At 37.0% G+C, this 22,368-nt stretch overlaps 1 protein-coding gene across 3 annotated transcripts in view; it reads right to left on the bottom strand.

Annotated features, from left to right (window-relative positions):
• The window catches only part of NLGN1 (neuroligin 1), a 401,425-nt gene that overhangs the window by 193,050 nt on the left and 186,007 nt on the right, over nt 1-22,368 (bottom strand). For 2 of the 3 annotated variants that reach the window (XM_063339111.1, XM_063339109.1), the window contains exons 3-4: nt 21,889-21,948; nt 12,531-12,683 (exon numbers count right to left, since the gene is read on the bottom strand). In XM_063339111.1, coding sequence (XP_063195181.1) covers nt 12,531-12,683; nt 21,889-21,948 — 213 coding nt within the window. The remainder of the gene's footprint in view (nt 1-12,530; nt 12,684-21,888; nt 21,949-22,368) is intronic. The other variant, XM_063339112.1, reaches the window with a different exon arrangement.

The raw sequence follows: 22,368 nt of genomic DNA, 5'->3' as shown, positions 1-22,368 counted from the left end.
AAATAATCTTCCACTCACTTATAACTTGCACACGGTCTTTAGGACTCCTCAAAATCAGGAGCTCCTTTCCAGAAAGCTCAAATTCCAACTGAAAAAGCTACAGCGTAAGACATCACTTGATCTAACCTGTGACCTTATGATTCTTAACCCCCCCAATATTTAATTTCTGGGTAATACTAGCATAAGTGCAAGGTTTACCAAAAGAGCTTGAAAGGCTTAGCTTAAGCATGGAAAAGGTTCAGCATCTCTGCGTTGGACCTAAGTCACTGACTTATCTCTCACTGCCGGACTGTCAAAACAGCGCTAGTTTACTCCATTAGGACGGGAGAACAAGTAATCCTTTCTGAGCCTGGGAGCAACAGGCTGAAAACATAGCAAGTGAAAGTAGATGATATACCTACTCATGTCAAAAAAGGTAGTAGTGTGGTTACTGCTTTGCAGAAAAGCATATTTTTTGCCAAAGACAACTATAACGGGCTAATTAATTTCCACGAGAGACCAGTCTACGCAGAGCCAAGGTTTACAAAGACAATCAGGAGTTAACAATTAGAACAATTCATCTGCCCCTTCTCAGTGTTTGGTACCCCACCGCTATGCCTGAAGATGACAGAATCACAGCCTTGAGGTAGCAGGGACCTATGGAGATTGTTTAGTCCACCATCTCCCCTGCTTAAACCCGGCTCAGTTACAGCCACTTACTGAAGACCACATCTAGGTGGGGACTGAACATCTCCACACACCGGAGACTCCACAACCCCTCTGGGCAACCTGTTCCAGTGTTTGACCACCCTCACAGTAACAAAGGGTTTTCTTACTGGAATTTCCTGTATAATTGGTGCCCATTGCTGCTTGGCCTTTTGTGACACACCACTAAGAAGAGTCCGGCTCTATTTTCTTTTTTTGGAAAAAATTTCCTCATTCCATATAAACTTAAATTGAAGCTAGTGAAAAGCAAACTCCTTCACAGCTTGTTTTAATTTCTTTTGGCTTCCTGCATATTGCTTACTTGGCAGTGAAAAGTTAAGAACCGTGTTCTGAATATGTTTCTGCTGGGTTCTGCAACTTTGCAGGATGACTTTAACAAGTAACTATTAGCACACATTGATCGTCACAAGCAATTTTGTTTCTTTCAGAGTGAGATTGATTATCTTTCCCTAACTCGTGCAGATCTCCGGGGAGGATACACTGAGGAACCCCAGAGAATGGGATGGAAAAAGCTTTTAAAGGACTCAAAAGTTTTAGCACCAAAAGACTGACTAAGCGCTTCTGTAGATGAAAAGCGTACTCTCATGACAAAAGCTCTCCTCTAAAGAGTCAGACAAAGGAACTTGGTTTATCTATTTCCATCAGGCAAATGCCAGCGCTCAATCATTAACGTGAAATAAACCTACTTGGGCTCATTTTTCAAAATTATTTTGTTGGAGTGTTGCAAGAGAATCATATAAGAGCGGAGAAAGACCCACATACTACTAGTACAATGGTGAAAATTTGTCCAGAGTCATTCTGGAACATTGTGAAGGCTTCAACGGCAGTGAGCCACAAAAGTGCTTAGAAGAATGGGAATAACAGAGGAAAAACAGATAGACCCCGTTTTCTTTGGTGCTCTAGGCAGCAGCCACAGAATCTCCACCTCCTTCGGAGGCACCACACCGAGTGGTTCTCCTATGGATACAACATGTCATCACTGATTCTTTGGTATAAAACACATAACATTTCCTATTTGTGGTTGGTCCTAGTAAAAATAGACAAGTTTCTAGCAAAGCTGATTATTCCTAATGACAGCTGCTTGCAACTGTTTTGCAAGAGAGCCTGTTTATGGTCATCTGGAACTGGAAGTGGTTACAAGACAACAGTGTCTGCAAGAGGAGGGCTTTTTTTCAATGTCCTTAACATTATCCAGACTTGTTCTGACCCTCAGCTACGTCTTTGATAGTAACGGTGGGTTTTTTCATATTTTGTATGTCTGAAGAAAGAAAGGTTAAAACCGAGCATTTATTTTAGATAATACTTTTTCAGAATTATCAGTTCCACTACACCTACTGAATGTGCTCCTGTTTGTAAATTTGTTTGCACACAGTACTTTCAAAAGAAGCTTATCAACAAAAACATCTGCTGCCATGACTGAATTTGAACCAGAGATCAAAACACTACCTATGAAATATTTATAAAAAGAAACTAGCCAAAAACTACATACAAGTTTCAAAGGATGAAAAAACGCAGCATTACGTGCTTACGGAGAGGAAAGCAAAAGGAAATGTATGCATCATTTTAAAGCTATTTAAGAGTGTAACCTTGAATTTCAAATTGCGATAATCACTTCCATAACATTTAGCTTAGAGACAAATGCAAAGATGGAATTTGGGCACTACCGTAGTTGTTGAATTTTGTGGTTGCTGGAAAATGCAGGTAGTATCTTGTTACTTATCAATAACATTTCTAAAGCACATCTTCAGCTGAAGGAAACTCACATTAGAAAAGATCTATATTAGCAAGGTAGATGCTAAGTGAATACTATTCTATTAGAAAGAAAATATATTAAATAGTGAGCACATTTCTATTTTAAGTTATCTTTTTAATACAAATTCAAGAACATAATGATAAAGAAAATCCAAGCCACGTGCATCCACACAGCTATTAATAATAACAACAGGAGAAACTTAACAATGAAATGGTTTGTAAACTTTGAACACACAGGATATGCAAGCCCATGAAGTGTTAAAAAAGAAAATTTTAAATTATCAGATAGAAATGGTGAAAAGAAAGGTAATATCCCTTTTATTGTGAACATTTCGCTTTCAGTCTACCATAAATTAGCCTTCCTAGTTAAGGACTATATAAAAGCAAAAGGAAAATATTTAGAGAATTTTTTTCAAGAGGCATGTAATAATAAAGTGAGTAATTATAATAGCATTAGGATGCTCAGGAGTGTATTTCACAGGGTCATTAATATGGTTCACGGGTAGCTGAAAGCCCACGGCCTTTGGCCTCATGCCTCACAACACACACGGGGCACGCATTAACGGCTCTGGAAAGCACACCCGATCGCATCTCACTGCTTTAATAAAGCCTCACAGATGAAACGCAAAGCCATTTGCAGTTGAGCTAGAGTATTTCGCTAAAGTTGAAAGGAAAATTTCAGTCATAGAAGCAAATCAACTAATGTGCAATAAACTATGCCGCCAAGTAGAGATGGAAGCAAACTTTTTTTTTTTTTTGAGGAAATTATTTTACCTGTATGCTTCCTGTTGAAATCAGTGAGATGATACAAACAAGCGCTTACCAAATTAATGACATATTGGAACCTAAATAAGGCAAACAGGTTAGGGATACGTTTGTCTTTTCTTTTTGCAATGATTTGGACCTATATGGCACTATGCCTCTTTACTCTTTATATTTTGTACTTCTGTAATGAACGCTTCAGTATCAATTAATAAGATTGTACAAAAAAGTAAATATTTTCAGCATACCTATGGCAAAGTAAGATCCCTCAACTGAAATCCTGGTGGAAAGTGTTGAGAAGATGAACAAATGACAATGAATGTCAGAGATTTCATAAAATCAAACACTGAAGAGCTGACGGAAAAATACACCAAAAATAATTTTTAAAATCAGAATTCCTGAATGTGCAGCGAGTCTCTCAGAGAAAGTCTGCTCACCGCTTTTTGATTCTATTTCACTAGAAACTTGACACAAAAAGAGTGAAAAATAACCGCCAAACAATGAAAAGCCTCAGTAACTTTTATTTCTGTCTTGCTGCTTATTTTGAGCAACAATAAACCCCCTGAAACATGGAGATGATATTTCAAATACTTAATTAAGATATATAAATAATTTTTCTTTTTTCAAAAATATATTTCACTTGCAACATATACAACACAAGAGATACACAAAATACATCTACAAATACGTTGGTATCTATAATTTATATTTGCTTGAAGGCAATTTTCATACTCGGCTTAATAAGGGATGTTAACCAATATACATCATTTCCTTTGGCCTTTCACAGGCCTTCATCTAGCAGTTTTTCATGTAGTAATGTATTCAAATTGAGTTTCCACCAAAATAATATTTATTTGCCAGTATATCAGGGGATGTAAGAAAACAGTATATCAAACTATGCAGTCTTCTATATATTCTCCATTGGAAAGTAATGCAAATTGCTACATTTTACTGTAGAATTTTGAACGTTGGCTAAGGCAGGCATTTATGCATGGATCACCCATTAAACAGAAGAAAAAGAATTTAGGGCCCTCTCTTGCTAGTACTGCTGCCAAGAGAGTTTTGGTTCTCTATTGTTCGCATTACTCTTTTGAACCATTAAAGAAGTGCTTTTACAACCTTAAAATACAGATCTTATTCTATTGATTCAAAAATAGCCTGGGGTATTACATCAAAGAAGTATCAGAACAGTATTTGAGCTAGTACCTATATATGTAAACTAATCTGCACACGAAAAAACATAAAAGTTGAGCAATTTTCTGCATTTCAAACGTGTGAAAAACGAGAGCAACATTTGCAATTGAAATCCCTGTCAAGTTATCTATTGCTTCCAAAGCCCCACAGTATACAGAAGTGCTTCATTTAAGCTTCAGAAAACTTGGGACTATTTTAATACATGTAATTAAATGCAGTGAATTGGGAATTCAGAACTATGCTGTCTACTTGTCCTGCTACTTCTGTCAGAAGTGTCAAAAGAATCTTCATTTGCCTTTTTTCTGGGCATGAATTATAGCCCTGTAAAAGTGGTGAGTGAGGAGTGCCCGGCCCACCAAGACTGGGCACAGATCTAACCTAGATGCTGAGCTGTCGCGTATCTCCCAACGTCTTCCTGCCTTGGTTGAAAATCAGAACGTTGGAAACTCAGAGGATTATTTCAGTGTTGGAAAGCCCTGCAGCGAGATACAGATTGCATAAAAATCCTAATTTATCCCCACCTCTTGGTTTGCAGTCAAGATAGATCCTTTCCTGGGAAGTTTGGCATCCCGGCAAATGCAGAGCAGCCTAAATTCTGTTTGCTTCTAAGGATGAGACTAAATCTGAGCTTCTGATAGGTCTCGATCAGGAAACAACCAAAGGCTTAGGACTACGTACAGTGTATAACAGAAGTTATTTTGTATACCTGAAACATTTGTAATACTGTAGATTAGAGGTTTTGAACAGGGATCAGTGATGGTGTAAAAATAATTTGGCCAGATATTACTTAGAGGAAGCGAAGGTAGCTACACGTAGCTAGATCACAAAAATTACAAATAACTTCATGTAGAATAACAAGGTCAAAGATTTTGATATTTTTTTCTGAGGCAGTAAGACATCTATAATTCGTCTTCAGTGAACACTTTTTCTTTCCTATTTTGCAAATATTATCAAGTTGAAGTTTATTATGCTCTCAAAGATAAATCTGCTATTTGGAAAAACTGGAATACTTTTATTATATGATTAAATATTGATCAAGGGAATTTATCTTACCAAAAAGTAATTTCTCTTGACAGAAATGACACAAACTGCTCTTACACCAAAATGAATAGTTTTAAAGTTTGTTATTTGTTATTTTTCTGTTTACCAAAAAAGAAGTCTAGTGACAAATGTTAGAATAAACCTGTTATTTAAAATGTACCTGTACCAAGATAGAAACCTATTGAATGGCAAACAAAATGATGTCTTTGTGCCCTAAAAAATAGAGAAGCTGGTGTGCATCCATCTATCCAAGCAAATGGATAATGTCAATTTGCTGTGCTAGAAAAAGCCCAAATAGAAAAGAAATGGTTCATTTTAAAAGTGCACTATATATTCAGGGTTCCCATTTCATAAATATCTTGCCTGCTGTGCACTGCAGTTGACCCTTTAAACATATCTAGTCAATAACCTATTGTTTACCGCAAGTCCATTTTGTCATTTTGATGGTACAGATTCAAGTGTGGCAATCTTCCTTTCTCTGCTTCACTGCATACAAGACTCCCTTTGGCTGGCACCAGCTCACAAAAAAGACACTAAAATGTCATTAATTACAGCAGGTTTGAGATCTGAATGCTAATTCTATTAATGGACCTCTGAAATTAGGACACTGCAACTCTAGATGAGCTGTGCCTGGGCCTCCTGCGAACTGGGCTGACCTGGGGTTGCTTACAATATTAAATAAGAATTGTCTAATACATTTTTAGAATTCTAAGTATGCATAAATGAAACCTTGTGAAATACACCATCAGAGGGAATAGATAACTGCAGTACGCTTTCTATCTTAACCTTTTCTATTTATCTGGCATCAAATTCATTTGGAATGCTTCAAACCAAGAAACAGTGATGCCCAAGGCTAAAGTGGGATCAGAGAAGGGGACGCTTTCCCTACTGCATAACCCCAAAATGTTAAAATTTCATCTTTAAGCAACCAAATATTCATATATCTAAAGGAGACTTGTTAGGAAGCTGCCAAGGGTCCCCAAAAGTGTTTATGAATTAACATTCTCTGCATGTTCTTCCAATTCGGAAAGCTTAAATGAATTATTTTTGACTGCACGTTTTGATGTGTTTTGCTATTAATTTCCCATCTTTACTTTCAATATAATGTACTTTTAATTAGGCAATAATATATAATCTTCTGCTCATCTATCATTTTTACTCAAACATATTAGGAAATGGATAATAGAAAAGAGGCTCATCAGAGACCCTTTGGTGGTACAGCAAAGCTAGAATAAAATGCCATCTCCTGACAGTACCTTTAAGGTTTCATAAAAAGATAATGGATGTGCTTGTCACTGACGCTAATGATCAAACATTTTCCCGGTTTTACTGGATATTAAATTGTGAACTATAAAAGAAAACCCCACAGTCTAAGCAACGCAGGAAAAAGAATCTTGCCACATTTTTTATCGCCTTTGATATCTAACTAACATAAACTTATTCCACTGCTACTTTCACGGAACAGTCACTATGCCACGAGTGGGCGACGCTTACTTTTACTAAAGTGAAAAGGTTTATTTTCAGAAGGAAAGACAACTCTCTGGGTTGCAGAATAGGAACGTGATAGGTTATATATGCAAAAACTTTTAAGTGGCACAGAACACTAATTCATCACATTATCTTTAGGAAGTTGACTAAAGTTTTCTTTAATTTGACATGAAGCAATTTTTGAAAAGCTTATGTCTAAATTTTATATATGATTTTGAAACACATTTAAAAGATATCCTCTGTTTAATATTTTCAATAGTATTCCCATGTCATCAAAATAAAGAGAAGAGAGGAAGCAAAAAAAACCCCAAACTATGTGATGGGAACAATACAAAGTAAATAATTACCAAAATAAGGATATATCAGTTTGACAAATTAGATTAACACTGAAAAGAGCAGATCTAATTTTAAAGCACTGAGAAAAAAAATGAACTATGTTATTCTATTTAGAAAGAGAAAAATACCCAAACAAAACAAGACGATACCTTCTAGTCAATCACAATGGAATTAGACTCCTGAAATAGGCAGGTACTTCCAAGTCACTCTGATTAGTTTTCATTATAATATATTCTTGTCTCTCTGTTCAATCCCGGAAACGGTCAACTAGATAATTCTTCATCCCATGAAAAGGTTCACTAAACTACGTTCTGGATTTACTAGAGCAATGGAAACAAAATCGCGTGCATAAACTTGCTCAGAAAGGGAAGGTTGTGCGTTATTTTTTGTCTTTGGGGAATGTGCAATATCCTGCTGAAGAGAAAGATGGAGAATGGTAGAAATATGCTGGGCTTGGCACAGATCGCCCAACAGTTAACTGCAGGGCTCTATCCTTATATTTCACGTACCTCTTTAGCCAGTAAGATATTGCTGGTTGGCATGATTCTGCATAGAACCAACATGCATGTTCAAACCTGATGTATTTTCCTAATGTATTCTGACACGCAGCAACAAAACATGTTACGGCGTAATAGGACTCATTCTCTGTCACTGCATCATCCATAAAGCTCTAACGGAGCTTTAACAAAAGCAGGAAAGGGCTTTTGCAACAGTATTTTTGCTTTGTTCTGCTTTGTTTCACTATTCTGAGTTTTATTTTACGTGAATGTTGCAGGCCAACATAGCCTGTTGCACACTGCACGACACACTACTGAAAAACTGAGGTTTGGGCCGGAAAACACAACAGACCTAAGAACAGCTTTTCTGAGAAGCAGCTCTGTGCACGAGTAGCTATTTCCCAGGACCCTTTCTCCTCACTGTATCATTTCAAATTATGGGCAACAAGGCTCCGCCACAAGGGGCAGCACTGTACTTAGGAGCCCCGTTGATTTCAGTGCAGTTATTTGGGAAACGACGTACCAGTAAGAGTAAGAATGTCAGGTCTTTCAAACAATGTGCTGCACTGACTTTACTTTCAGCATTAAAAATACGAACTGGCAAAAAGACCAAAGTGGTGGAATACCTGGATAGGTGTTTTCTACTCAGTAGTCCCAGTCAATATCCTCCAGCTAAAGGGTGACAAAATAAATAAAAGACCAAATGACAGCAACGGCCCCAATACTCTCCTCCAAAGGGAAGATTGTTTACAATTAAAGAAAGCAAACTAAAGCAATCTCACTTATGTGTGTGCTTCCATTTTGGCATAAATTGAGGTCTTACGGTTACAGAACATTTGCCTTCCCAATGCAGACATTGAGAATGACAAATAGAAGATACAAAATACATATAATTTTTCCTTTGTCTTTATTATCATCTTTTAAGCCAGACCTTTGGAATGACAATTCATTGTTTCTGTAGGGAAAACCACTGCCTCTTAAAGGGGAAAAAATGGGAACTTTAAAGCAGTGCTTAACCTAGAGATTCCTGTGACTCATCCTTCCATCCCCCAGTTCAGTTTGTGAGCTGCATTAAAAATGTTTCTTTCTGTTCTATTAAAGTCCTGTGGTTAAAAGATAATTGAGAACAAGAAGTATAAATTAATAAAATGAAGGAATGAAGACGCAGTTAGCACAAACCAGCTCTCTCCTTTTGCTCCCCTCGAGAGCAAAAGAGGTAGCAGCCAATGCTGACCCAAAGCATTCTCCTTTTCTAAATAAATCTTTCATAAGAAAGAACACAGAAAATAGCACTAGCAGTATTAAATCTGTCTATCACGATCCTTTATGGATGTTAAATAGGCTCCTTTTATAATCCTTTTACGTTTCTTTTATGAAATTTAAATAAAAAGCTCCTGCTTTTTACCAGTTGGAGATATTTTAAATAAACATTTGAAGTCTCAAATTAGTTGAGTTCAAAATCCAAACTTGTCTTCATATCTGTCCTTTCCTAAAAACAAGCCATATCTACATCTGCACTTACTCCTATGCTGTCCTTCAACGGAATTAGACTACTCGTGCAGTATTCCTCACTAGACAAGACTTGCGTTTAAAGAGAATCTAAAGAAGGTATAAACAGTCTGTTTCCAACGGCTTCTTATTCAGTAGTCCCTGATTTTCCAGGGCAAACAGTTATCCCTTCCATCTTATCTTTATCTAAGGAAAGATTCTAACAGACTTTCATTCTCAGACTTGTTTCAAAGACAAAATTGGGCCAGGGAACTCACTGGGGTTTTGGCTGGTTTTTAAATGCACTTGCTCCATACTTTAATTTCTATCGTTGTTTTCTCTTTATCAAATGGATTTCACTTTTAAGTGATTTCTAACATTTTATTTAGAAGCAAATTTTGCATCTCCATAAAATGCAGGTCCTTGAGCAGATTATTCTATACGATAAAGGTTGTCTCAACTAAGTATAAGCAGAAAAACAATCTGAATTGCAGCAAAAGCTGTCTACTGTGGACTTAATAACAGTACTGTAAGGAAACTAATATCACAGCATATCCTCTCTTCCCACCACTATGGGTCTGGAAGAAAACGTTGCTGTTGCAGCTCTAAACGTTTATTTAACTGGATTTCTCGTTAAGAAACGTCACAGTGTGAATCTTGGTGAAACGGCGGCAGAACTCTTAGGACTCACACAGATTGTCTATATTAAGACATATATCCACAACGACTGATTCAAGAAACCCAGACCAACAAAGGTCACGTGAAAGTGAGAACATAGACCTTCTTTTGTCCCTACATCATGTAGGGACATTTCACATTTCTCATGTGAAAAAAGAAAAAATCCTTATATTACTTCTCCCTGTACGGCCAGGCATTTTACAGAGTGGTGAAGTGAGATCCAGGTGTCCCACAGGCAATGGACCGTGACGCTGAACCTCTCACCTTATGGGATGTGATCGGATAAAGGAAGCTGAGAGTTTGTCAGCTATGTGTTTGTAAAACCATATCCTATTTAATGTGACAAAGGGTAACATTCTGCTGTACAGTGAGGAACAAGAGTTTCAAAACAGCAAAACTAAAAGCTGATATCTACTATGATTATGCAAAAGTTCTACTCTGAGGCTATCTTAAGACCAGGAAACATAAAGAAAGGCAGAAGAAGTGCAAACTGTGCAAATTTTCTCTTTTGATTACTAGGGTGTTTCTACACTGCCTATTTAGTGTCATGTCATCATTATTTAATACGTGACAGATAGGCATTGTACCAGATATAAAATACATGGACGACTGCTATATGTAGTTAACAGATGCATTTATTTTACTAAGAAAACCCAGCAAGCCTGAGACAGGGTTATTTTTAGTTAGTTTGAAAGTAGTTTCAGGTATTCATACCAATCACTAGATTCTACTGTGAGGTTTAGAGGCGTTACTGTAATAGGTCTCACTTAAAAGAAAATTAGCTTCCTACCCCTTGAGGATCTGTAAAGACTACAAAGTCCAAAGAACCACAAAACCAGGAACACAAATGAAATCCTCCTAAGCTCAGTAAGATGTTAGCAGTGGGTTACCTCAGGGATCGGTGTTAAATTACAAGTAGAAAAGCCATTACTGTCAAGGAAGGTGAATTAATTTTCATTTTTCAAGCAACTAGCACTTTCAAACACCGCAACTACAAGTTATTCAGGAATTAAGCTAAATAATTTACAAAAATAAACACTGCTTTCAGATAATGGATTCTGTATTACTGGACAGAATACCCTACTGGCATATAATACAGATAAATGAGGTTTGAAACATCAAAGAGGAGAGCACTGGTGAAAAAACAAAGCGGTTGATTAGAGGCAGAGATTACAGATTATTAACTGCTGCACTAATATGTGCCCAAGGACTTGAAGTCACTATATAAATTGGAACACAGGAGGAAAGAGAAAAACATACAAAATAACAGAATTTCCTTACTTAAAGTACATCACAAATGAAGCCCACAACTGGATACTAAGGAGGTAAACCCAGCAAAAAATAGTAACGATCTTTCTGGAAATGATTCAGTCCCTTGTCACACACACTATAGTAGATGAAGTTTCAAAATCTAAAGTCAAAATCCATTCTCTCCCCCCAAAATTGAAATGTTTTCAGATGTCAAATTTTTAACCAAAACGAAACTGTTGGAAGAAAATTACCCAGACGAGCAACCCAGAACTAATGAATTTGGGGATTGTGCTAACTGAATTCAAAGCACAAAGAAACAGAGCAATGATGAAATAAAATGACCGCACCAAAGAAAACCAGAGCAGCAGACATTGCTGATGCCCACGAATTGAAAATACAGTTGACACGTCTTCAGAACCAACTCACTGCTGTGAACGACGCCTGGCTCATCACACCACTTCAGATGTTATAGGGGATACCCTTATACCTACGTATGTTCTGAAGTTACTGTACTAACCTCCGTAATATCCCAGAATTGAACTCCTGCTTTCGGGAGTCTTAATATGCAACATTTTGGTAGAATACACAGAAGAAAAAAATCAGCAACCATATTTTCTCAAGAGTTGGCAAACTTGTATCACGTGAGTCCACTGAACAAATAGCAAAGTCTAATTTTTTTAGAAATACAAGCTACCAGAGGGATACCACACAAGTCTAACAACAGAATCAGCCTATTCGCTATATTTGAAACAATCAAAAGTAACTCTATTCACTTTCTAATTTGGCCTAGGAAAGAAATACTGGACGTATTCGAATTATATCCATAACACTTTTCAAAACCACAATGAAGCATAAAACAGGTAAAAAGTACAGCTCTTATTAAATAATGTTTTCGTAACCTCCTTAGCTTTTTCAGAGCATGAAAAAATCACGGTAATCAAAACTTAGTCTCTTCCAAAAGAAAACCCAATAATTGATGATACAACATTGTGTTCAAAAAAATCTAATTTACCTGCCCATGAAGTAAAACATCACTGTTATTCACAGAAAAAAAAAAAGGAACTCTTCTGTCTGAACAGCTCAACAATCGGAACACCTGTTCCATACCACTAAAAACACAGCAGGTTCTTCCAGATAATACTTGCAATGCCATAGTATCTCATCCACAGAAAACAAACCTTTTATTTGACAAAGACAATAAAACAAGTTGTTGCTGTTCTTGTTGGGCTTTTTTGGTGTTGTTTTTTTGTTTTGTTTTGTTTTTTAAATACATTCTCACGTATAACATGAATTGCATTGCAGATAGCAGGGATTAATGGAAAGCTGAAAGCTTCTTACCAAGTACCCCAAGGCGATAGTTGACTGTGATGACTATCACATTCCCATAACTTGCTAGAACACTGCCATCATACAAATTTCCAGTGCCTTCCATGTAGGACCCTCCGTGAATATACACCATCACAGGCTTAGGTCCCCCACTGTCCCGAATGTCTGGAAAAAATATTAAGACACATTTTATCTCAAGAAAGCACCAAAATAGATACATGCAATATTTTAATTTTTTTTAGTGAGGTTATTTTTCTTGAAGTGTTTCTCAAGCAACATCTTTTACATAAGAAAAAGGGCAGGTGGGCATAAGTGTTTCTTTGTGGCTTTCTTGTAACTAAAGTTCTTATTTCTAAAACAGTTTTTGGCTTCAGAAAAGTAGAAAGGAATCGAAAATGGTAACATGTTTGCTCAAATGCAACGGGACAGTAGTCTGATTCTGTTTCTGCTGAATTTGACATAAAATGTTTAGTAACATCAGTGTGAGCTCATTTAAGCAAAGTCTAAACACTTCTGAAAGCGCAGCCCATCTTTCTGTTCGCGTAGTGAAAAGCGATTCACCATATTAAGATAACCAAGATTTCTGCTCATACATAAACTGTTGATTGCTTCCACTATGGTAAGATCAATAGTTTATAAAAAGGGCGTGTAAACCGCTGTCTTTGATAAGTTTGAAGTCCACGTTTTCAAAAAAGTACATGGAAACTGTTTAACACTTAGACCTCAAATGGACATTATTTGTAACCTGGGTAGCCTGAATTTTAAGGAGCGTGGGTACTTCTTATTTTACTACACTGTAAAAAGAACGGTATGTTATATTTGAAAAAATAGCTGCCTGGAACAATGTTTATAAATCCCCACCCTGCATTCAAACAAGTTGTAGGGTTCTCAAAAGTAATACTGCATGCAGGTAATGATTTTAAATCTTAGAAGCTCTGCCATTCTCTCAGACAACAAAATTATATATTGACATATTGTTTTGAGTTTCTTTTTAACAAAGACATTGATCTGGGTATCCTCCATCCCTCTCCCCCCCAAATAGTCCTATTTACAAATTGATGCATCCACTCAAAATAAAGTTTTGAATATCTGAATACCACTGCTTGACGTGAGAAAAGTTCAATTCAAAGTACCAATTCAAAGCAACAGCTAATGATGGGATAATATGTTTTTTAAAAAGATTCTTTCCGTTGGACTGGAAAGAAATCAGCTAAGGTACAAAGTTAAATTTTTACATCTGGATTAAGTTGTATTTTGATCTCATTTACTAGGCTCCTGAGTCTTTTCCTCTGCCCAAGTCACAATATTCCATTCCTAATAGTCCCGAAAAATCAAGAAGACAATAGCAAGAGAGGATATGAAAACTTCCCAATGAGGAACTGCACTGCGTATTCTGATTTGAAGACATTTTTTGTCATTATGACAGTATTCAAGTGACTTCTCTGATTACACACTTCAGCATCTGAAGAAGCCTCAGATGTATTGTTTACTCCTCTGATTTGGAGGAATCTTAGTTAAGATGCTTTCAAGTAAGCTCTCTGTAGAACTGTTTGAATCGTTTCTGAAGCATTGTAAATACACCTAGGCGAGGGCAGTTACACTAAAAAGTCCTGCTTTTTGAATTTGCTGGGAAAGATCGCCACAGATGCGTCTGTTTATAGAAAGCCAGTTGCTATTATTATTTTGATACTGATTCTAATTTGAAGAAAACGCCAGAAGAGTCAAGATCAGAAATTGGATCTTCAATATTGGAAGTACTAGAACAATCATTTACTCAAGACCAAAAGGATGATGAAAGGTTGTGCATGAAATTGCTTGTATTGCTTTCCTCACTCAAGCATATGGTAAGGGCTTTCCAACATGCAATTTTCAGAGTGTAAAGCTAAGGAGATTATTTATCTTCATGGGCCATAGGATAGAATTATGAGCTCCTGAGGTTCAAAATCTACACCGAGAACAAAGTCTTTTCAAATTCATATACTCTTCTCGGTAGATCATTTGTTCATAGTCTATGCTTCCTTTTATTTTTTTTGGATACAAATATGGAAGCGATAATAAATTATTAATCTGAAACCTCCGTGTGACTGTTCCCAGCAGAAATTGTACACAGTTAATTGTATGCTTGGTGGTAGCACAGGGGGAGACTGTCTCAGAATTCTTCTTTAATTAAAATTACATAGAATTACAGAGCACCAACTGTGATCAGTAATGAAATGTTGGTAGTACTGGCCTGTTTATCTGGAAAATAATATTGGGATGTTCAGAAAAGAATAGGTGTCCTTTATCTGAGAAAGGAAGCACGCATTTACGAGTAAAATCTGACAAATAAAGAAGCGACTCTTTGAGAAAATTCTGTCTATACCATACTTTTGTTATTTCCTACTACTGATAATTCCTGTAAAGATTACAGGCAGATAAAGAAAGACATTTTCAGCCCTGCCCATGCGTCCTGTCAAAGCAGATGACGTGCAGTATGAATTTTCCTCATGCTGCTTTGCCAAAGTCATCAGTTTTAAGAGAAATCCCTTCTACAAAAGAAAAATTGTGCTTCTGTGTGTTTTTCAGGCAGCTGTCTAAGTACTGGAGACGTCTGTGAGGTCATGCAGTATTCAGGTGAGCCTAGTGGGACTTTGGCCTATGGATTATATAGAAGCTATGGAGTTCTTCACACGAGAAGAGAGATCGCTGCATTTTGGTTTTACAGTCAGCGGTTTCATATCAATTGCAGTTTATAGCAAGGAATATTTGGAAGCTGCAAACACTCAGCTGGGAGAGCACCATTTAAGTACAGACATTATTAACTAGGGGATTTTATTAAATAATAAGATCAAACGAAGAGAAAAAATAAAATATCAGACCATAATCAAGAATTGATTCCTACCTGACAGTAAATGTACCTCCATGAAAACTGTCAATCCTTTAAAATTCAGATGGAGGAAGTATTAAGATAATACTCTGTGAGGAGAAACTCTGTATTGGTACAAAAGTGGCAGAATGATGCGCTTTTAAAAATGTGTCCAAATCAACGAAGAAAATAATTGAGATTTTGGCACTTGGATTCTTTTCAAATCCTGACCCTAAATGATTTGATTCCTTTTTCATTTTGTTCCTACTGGCTGCTATCAGTCCTTTCTGCTCACGAGCTGGAGTGGTCTCGCTAAACTGTAGTTACACTGTCTTACAGAGATTAACAGATATTTGCGGAAGTAACTAACTCATTCTGAACAGGCCTAAAAGAATTGGGGTGCAAATGTGACATGTCTGCCAAGAAGTGTAGATTGACATACTGATTTAATTTAATGTAGTTGCATACTGTACTACTCGTCGCATTTTATTAAGCGTTGCTTTAATTAAAAAGCAGATGCGTGAATATTTTCAGAGACACATGCAGGGATAGTGCTGTTCAAAATCCTTCTCAAATTTAACTCTGTTGTTTTTATTCACACAGACAATAAGTTTTGCGTGCTGTGATTTGTTTAGCTTTAAATTGCTAGTTCATAAAACATCTAAATCTTACTGTATAACAGAGAATGATAGTATTTATATGACACGTACATGAACTTTCTTATTATGATTTCCATCATCTCCTCTCTGCTGTACGTTTCTAATGTTTGTTGCATCCAGTTTTTATGTCTGGTCTTAATTACAGTACAGGCAATTTAGGAACAGGGCTGTCTTTTATTCTGTTTGTTACATCACACAACAGGGAACCAGGTCTGACTGTGAACACCAGTCACAGTTGTCATATATAGCAAAACATAATTATAGCTTCAGTCATTTGAAGCTGATGTGAATTGGCCACGTGGCCTAACAAGTGTAATTTGCAGGGAACAACCAAAATAGGAAAAGAAGAAAGCCTACCTGGAGACAACTTCGCAGAAAAATATAATTAGTTTAGCACAGATGTCACATGCAGTGTTTTTCTAAATGCTTTAAATTTGTGACATTTTGATGTAGAGTATTAAGTAAATCTTGTTATTTGAAGACGAAACAGCAGAAGAACAGTGGAAAACTTGTAGATTGGTTACTGTAAAACCTGTATGTTCCTTACGTGGAATATTATATGGATGTACATATAGCTCTTCCATAAGCTTTTATCCTAAATTATTAAGTAGAGCTTGATACTAATCAGTGCAACTTTTAATCATGTAAAAGCCTTTTTTTTTGAACCTAGTTCAAATCTATCTGATGCCTCATAGATGCACTGCTATCTTAATAAGCTAGTGCACTTATCAGTGCTAACATGTAAACATCCACTAATGTCATGTTTGTAATGTGCAATATAAAACTAGATGTCCTGAGACTATTACAGTACATATTGAACTTCATTTAGGAGTGGCAGTGAGGTTCTAGACATGTTTCATATTTTATAATAGAGCCTGTGACCATCAAGTTTCAGACAAATAGAATTTTGCTTTTCTGTTTGTTTTTGTATCTGTCAAACCAGTGGATCATTTTGTGCACTCTCAAACACGTAACTACCTTCACCTGAAAGTCATTTGGGATCCTGATGAAGGACTATGTGAATGTATATTCTAACACTAAAAGAGACATAGGCTTTTACAGGTAAGCAGCTGGAGCAGATTCTCATTAGAGCAGGACCTCAATAGCCAGGTAGGTAGTAAATTTAAATTATTAAAAGATGATGGTTAGAAATCCAAAAGCTGACAGACTTTTCACTGCACAAGCAATGCTTGGCAGTGCTAAAAGTATAATGGAGCCCTGAAGAGGTGCTTAAATCAAAGGTCTGTCAGAATTTTTACTATGCATGTTTTCAAGTATTAATAGCATCACTGCAAAAATTCGAGATAATCTGAACTGAGGTTCTCAGTGTAAAGGGAAAATATAATCAGCAAAATTTAATATGCAAGTGACATTGGAATCTGTAGTTGGGAGTTGGAATCACAGAAGTAACATGGGTGACGGGATGAACAGGAATCATGAACATGTCTGTGTGTATCAGTCAACAAGTTCACCCACAGTGGGAAGATCTGTGCTACTCCAGCCTGGCTGGAACTCATTAGAGGCTCTAATTAAGGCTGGAGCATGTGGTCGCTTTGCAAGACAGACAAATGTGTTCTGCTGTTTACTGATCTCTGAAGTCCGAAAAATGTACAACTAGTGCCAGACGGAAAGATTGTTTCTCTCCCTATTTCTTACCATGACAGTTGCAAGCAGACGAAATGCTAAACTTAGCAACCTAGTCTATTTTAATACTAATGGAGTGATAGGGATTTTTTGGAGAAGATCCTCAATTCTGAAATGCGCTTTTTTGCGCCAATGATGCTACAGAGTCTGCTAAGCATAAGAAGGCATTTGCAGATGCATTCTGCTTCATTAGCAATTTAAAATCTGAGTGGATTTTTGTTTGTTTTGATTTAAAACATGCTCTGGACCAAGAACTTCCTTCAGTCAATGAAGTCCAATAGCCCATGTAAGACAGAGCATCAGACTAAATTATCAGAATCATCACAGTTATAGCCTGTGAACAAACAGCAACATCTGTTCCTAATCTGTCTCCTTTTTCACAGGAGAGACTGGAACAGAGACGGGAAAGAGTAGAAAGATCTAGCAATTACAGCGCAGACCCCGCTTCTGAGGCATGTACTCTCGGTTCCCTGCTTTACTATGGACATGGTGCCTGCACTCCTCAAACTGAGCGTCTGTGTTCCTCATTTCTAAAAGTGGAATAATAGCATTCCTCTATCGCAGAGGGATGCTGCGAGACTGAACACGTTAAAAATTGAGATGCTCAAATAGCACTGGGGACTAAATAAGCATCTAAGATTGACAGATTGATGCGCCAGGTAAGGTGCGTCTGACAGAAGAGCGGATGATAAGAATTCATTTGTGAGCAATCCTTCATAGATATTTCATACAGAACTAACTACCTAGAAGTCCAGTTCTGATCCCCGAGTGCCACAGGCTGATTAATGAATTGTGTTGCTGTATTTTAAGTCATGCTAAGGATTATAGCATATAGAAATTAAGGGTGCATAGAGGGTCACTGTTTTTTGCTACAGCCAAATTAAATGAACCTAAATTATTATCTTACTAAAATTAAGACTGAGATAAGATATTTAGATTAAAATATTTTTAAACTAAGTCTTGTTTCTAGACTGGGGAAGGTACAATTTATTCAACTGCTGAGCAACTTAACAGTTAAATCTTGCATCTACACTAGACATTGTTACCTGCACGTCAGCAAATAGGCAAATCCAACACTGCTATAAAAAGGGGAAGCCCCAGCGCTCACTGGTTGCAGGTGCTTTTGTCACTCTTTTTTTGGTGCCCGCTCAAGTATTTCAATGCTTATTGAAAAACAGGTAAGCAATTTCAAGTGCAGACACGAAAGGGTTAAACAGAAACAAGAATGCATCCAGACTGGGGGGAAAAAAAGACATTCCTATAGTTTCTGACTTTTCACACATTTCACACTCATAGAATTTGAAAACACCTTCATTTTTTAAACAGCAAATTTGCAGATCATTAGCTGGTAATGTGCACTACTGCCTTTGGGTCTTTTGAAAACAAAAATGAAAAATGATCTAATTAAGCCTGGCCTACTGCTTGCAGTGCATACCAGAGATCCAAAATTTGATTACTGATTCCAGTGCTTGTGCTGGCACGGTTTGGACCGCAACACTGTGGTAGTGACATGTAGCAGCAGATGGGAGTAGGATTATTGAACTCTGTTTTAAATTGAAATTTTCTAATCAAACTCTGATATTTGAGTGACACAATACAGAATACTTTCCAGGCATTTGATCCAAGGAGCTGCTATGAAAGATCTTTCTTCAAGAAAGGCACAATAACAAGAAATGGACGTGGGAGCTCGGAGTCTCTTAATACAGAGACCATTCTGGGCATTTTAGAAATCACTGGGTGTTGTTGTGCAGCATGGATTCTATGATTATACGACACAGTTGCTTTTCACTGTGTATAGCCCTAATATTTCAACTTCATCATTCATCCAGTTTGGTATTTGTTCTATTTTGTCAGCAGTTATTTGTTTGTAGGTTTTTATATTGAGCAAAACCTACCATACTGCAAAAGGTACAGGGCTTGACAGACAGGTTGGCAGAAATCTAGACAGCTGAGGTGGCTTTTTGCTTTGCCTCTCTCTTTCCTGTTATTCATAACCAAATACATATGATGAAGCTTGTGAATTCTTCAGTTCTGCATACGCAACAAGTGCTAGAGTTCCAGGGCAGAAGAGCAGGTTCACAAAATGCAGGTCTGACCACCCGATACTGCTCCTCCACTGCGGGACAGTGAAACAGCCTCAGATGACAGGGTTTCTACCAACCCAGCAGCCTTCAGTGTCTATTGATCATAGAAATTTAAATTTGCCCTGCCTCTCTGACTCTCAGAAGCAGTGAAAGTCTAATTACCGCCTGCATTCTTCTATTGGCATGGAAAGGAGAAAAAAACCTGTCACTTGTATGCCAGAGAAAGTTAATCCCAGTCCTATAAATTACAGACACTTATTAATGTTGTAAATGTGTTTCTTCCCCCTTAGTTTGACTGCTGTGTTCTTACACTCCTTTCTCTCCAACAATTGTCAGTGTGGGAAAGGGGTTTTCTCTGACATGGATGCTTCTTCTCCAAAGACTGAGATCCCTGCTCTCATCTGACTCTACGTACTAAAGCGCCTTCTGACAGCAACCGCTCTCTGCTGAATTTTAGCAAACTGAGTAGTCTCTTCTAGACGTGTCCAAGCAGAGGAGGACTCAACAAACATTAAGCCATTAGCATCTGTCTTGGCAATTATACAGCAATTTAGGAGAGCCATTAAGGTCCACTGGATGAATAACCCAGGTTTCAAATGGTTTCTTAAAACGTATTATTAAGACAAGACAGAGTAACTTTTACAATGGCTGATTCAATATCACAGGTCCTCCGGAACACACAGGAACGCCACTTGCAATATTTTGTCATGAACTAATGTAAAAGTGACTTAGCCTTATAGAGCTAAGGGGATCTGAATTATCATACTTAGGTCTGAATAATGTAAGAGCTTTCAAAGGACAATCTCAATTAAGTTTTCAAATCTTGAGCCAACTGGTGGGCTTTCATTCCTTTGCTTAACATACACATTCAGTAGAGGATGACAAACCGGACGTATAAATTTGTGGGTTTATTTGTAAAGTCTCTGTTCAGTTATTGAGTAACAAGTTAAATGCTCATATTTGCCTTCCTTCATCTTTTGTGATAAGACTGCACGTTTCTGTTTGAGTAAAACAGTTGATGTAGTGTGATGAAAAATTCCTTCATTAAGAGTCTTGCAGTTTACAAGTTAAGCTTCATCTTATTATCTGGCAAAAAAAAAAAATCCCAGATATTATCAGAGAAGCAAGCAGCAACTCTACCTGTCCTAGACGGTAATTTGTTTTACACGTTGACCATAAAATAGACAAAGTACGTGTTTAAGATTCAGAATTTTGAAGCACGTCTACTCGAAGGGATGAGACCGCTCAGGAGAAAGAGCCCCTTGTTACCATTTTCATAACCCTGAAAAAATATCAAATCTGCATAGCTTATATGATTAACAGACATAATTCATAAACAGAATAATATGCTTGACATTTCAAACTTTCAGTGTTACTTGGTAATATGGTTTTCTAAGGGTGAGCACAAGCAGACAGGCATCTTTCTATGCTTGGAGAAAACAGAAGGGATCAGATTCCTTTCGATGACATCGGTTTCGCTTCACCGAATTCACTGGTGCTGAGCAGAGCCTCATCAGCTGCAAATATTGCCTCCTACCATTCTGGGGCTACCTCTCTCCTACAGGCAGGTAGGGTCGTCCTGCATTTATTTATATTTGTTCATGGCAACGTGAATGCAGAAGGTTTTGTATTTGGGGAAATTCAGTTGCTTAAGAGACACTTTCTAAGAATTTTCTGTATTTTTCCTTTTATAAAGACAACATTTTACATGTTTATCAAACTGAGATCAGTCAGTGAAAAAAGAAACATCTTTGTACTTGGTGAAATACATAGGGTTAGAAAACATGCAAAAAGGTGTACAGAGAAACTTTAAAAGAGTGTTAGTTTAAATAGTATGGACAAAATTCAGTCAAAAGGTGGGATGCAACATATCAAAAGTCCATTTCAAGAAAACAAAAAACCCTCCTCAAATATTGTTACTGTTTTGTATCAAAACGTAGAACTTAACAACATTCTTTCTTTTAAAAAAATTAAAAATATATATATATAACAACAAGCAAGAAGACAAAACACATCAAAAATGGGAATTAAAAAAAAAAAAACTCTTCAAAAGAAGACAAGAAGTCAAAAAAAGAGGGGAGAAAAAAGATTTTCAGGGATCCTTGTCATGCAAATCAGTTTGGCGGCAAAAAAAATACCTTCATCTTCAGCACCGTCATTATCACCTAAATCATCTGTCTGTTTCTTTGTAAGGGGACCTAGGATTGAGAACGGAGAAAATGGAGGAAAAAAGACAATTCAAGAATATACAAGACTGAGGAAAAAAAACAGTGAATATTAAATTCCCATGGATGTTTCAAGAAAAACATTTGCAGGGAGGGAAATCTTAGTTTATAACAACCAATTTTTCATTATACTTTTCAAACATTACAGCAAAACCTTCCCTAGGGGGTATGGCTATTAGAAACATCTAGCACAAGAATCAAAGAGTGCCCAGTGCTTTATTGTTTTTAAATGAAGAATCAAAGCTTGTTTACTAAAAGCATACCCACCATAAGCTATATTTATCCACTTAATTTAATTGGTTTTTTGTTGTTATTAGGAACAGTGGAGACAAGAACTGCCAAATTACCTCTTGCATTTGATGCAATAAAGGTGGCTAATACATGTCTTGACAG

The sequence above is a fragment of the Chroicocephalus ridibundus genome, chromosome 6 (genome assembly GCF_963924245.1).
Source record: "Chroicocephalus ridibundus chromosome 6, bChrRid1.1, whole genome shotgun sequence".
Classification (NCBI taxonomy): domain Eukaryota; kingdom Metazoa; phylum Chordata; class Aves; order Charadriiformes; family Laridae; genus Chroicocephalus; species Chroicocephalus ridibundus.
Note: the sequence above shows the minus strand (reverse complement) of the source record. Positions and strands in the feature narration are given on the sequence as shown.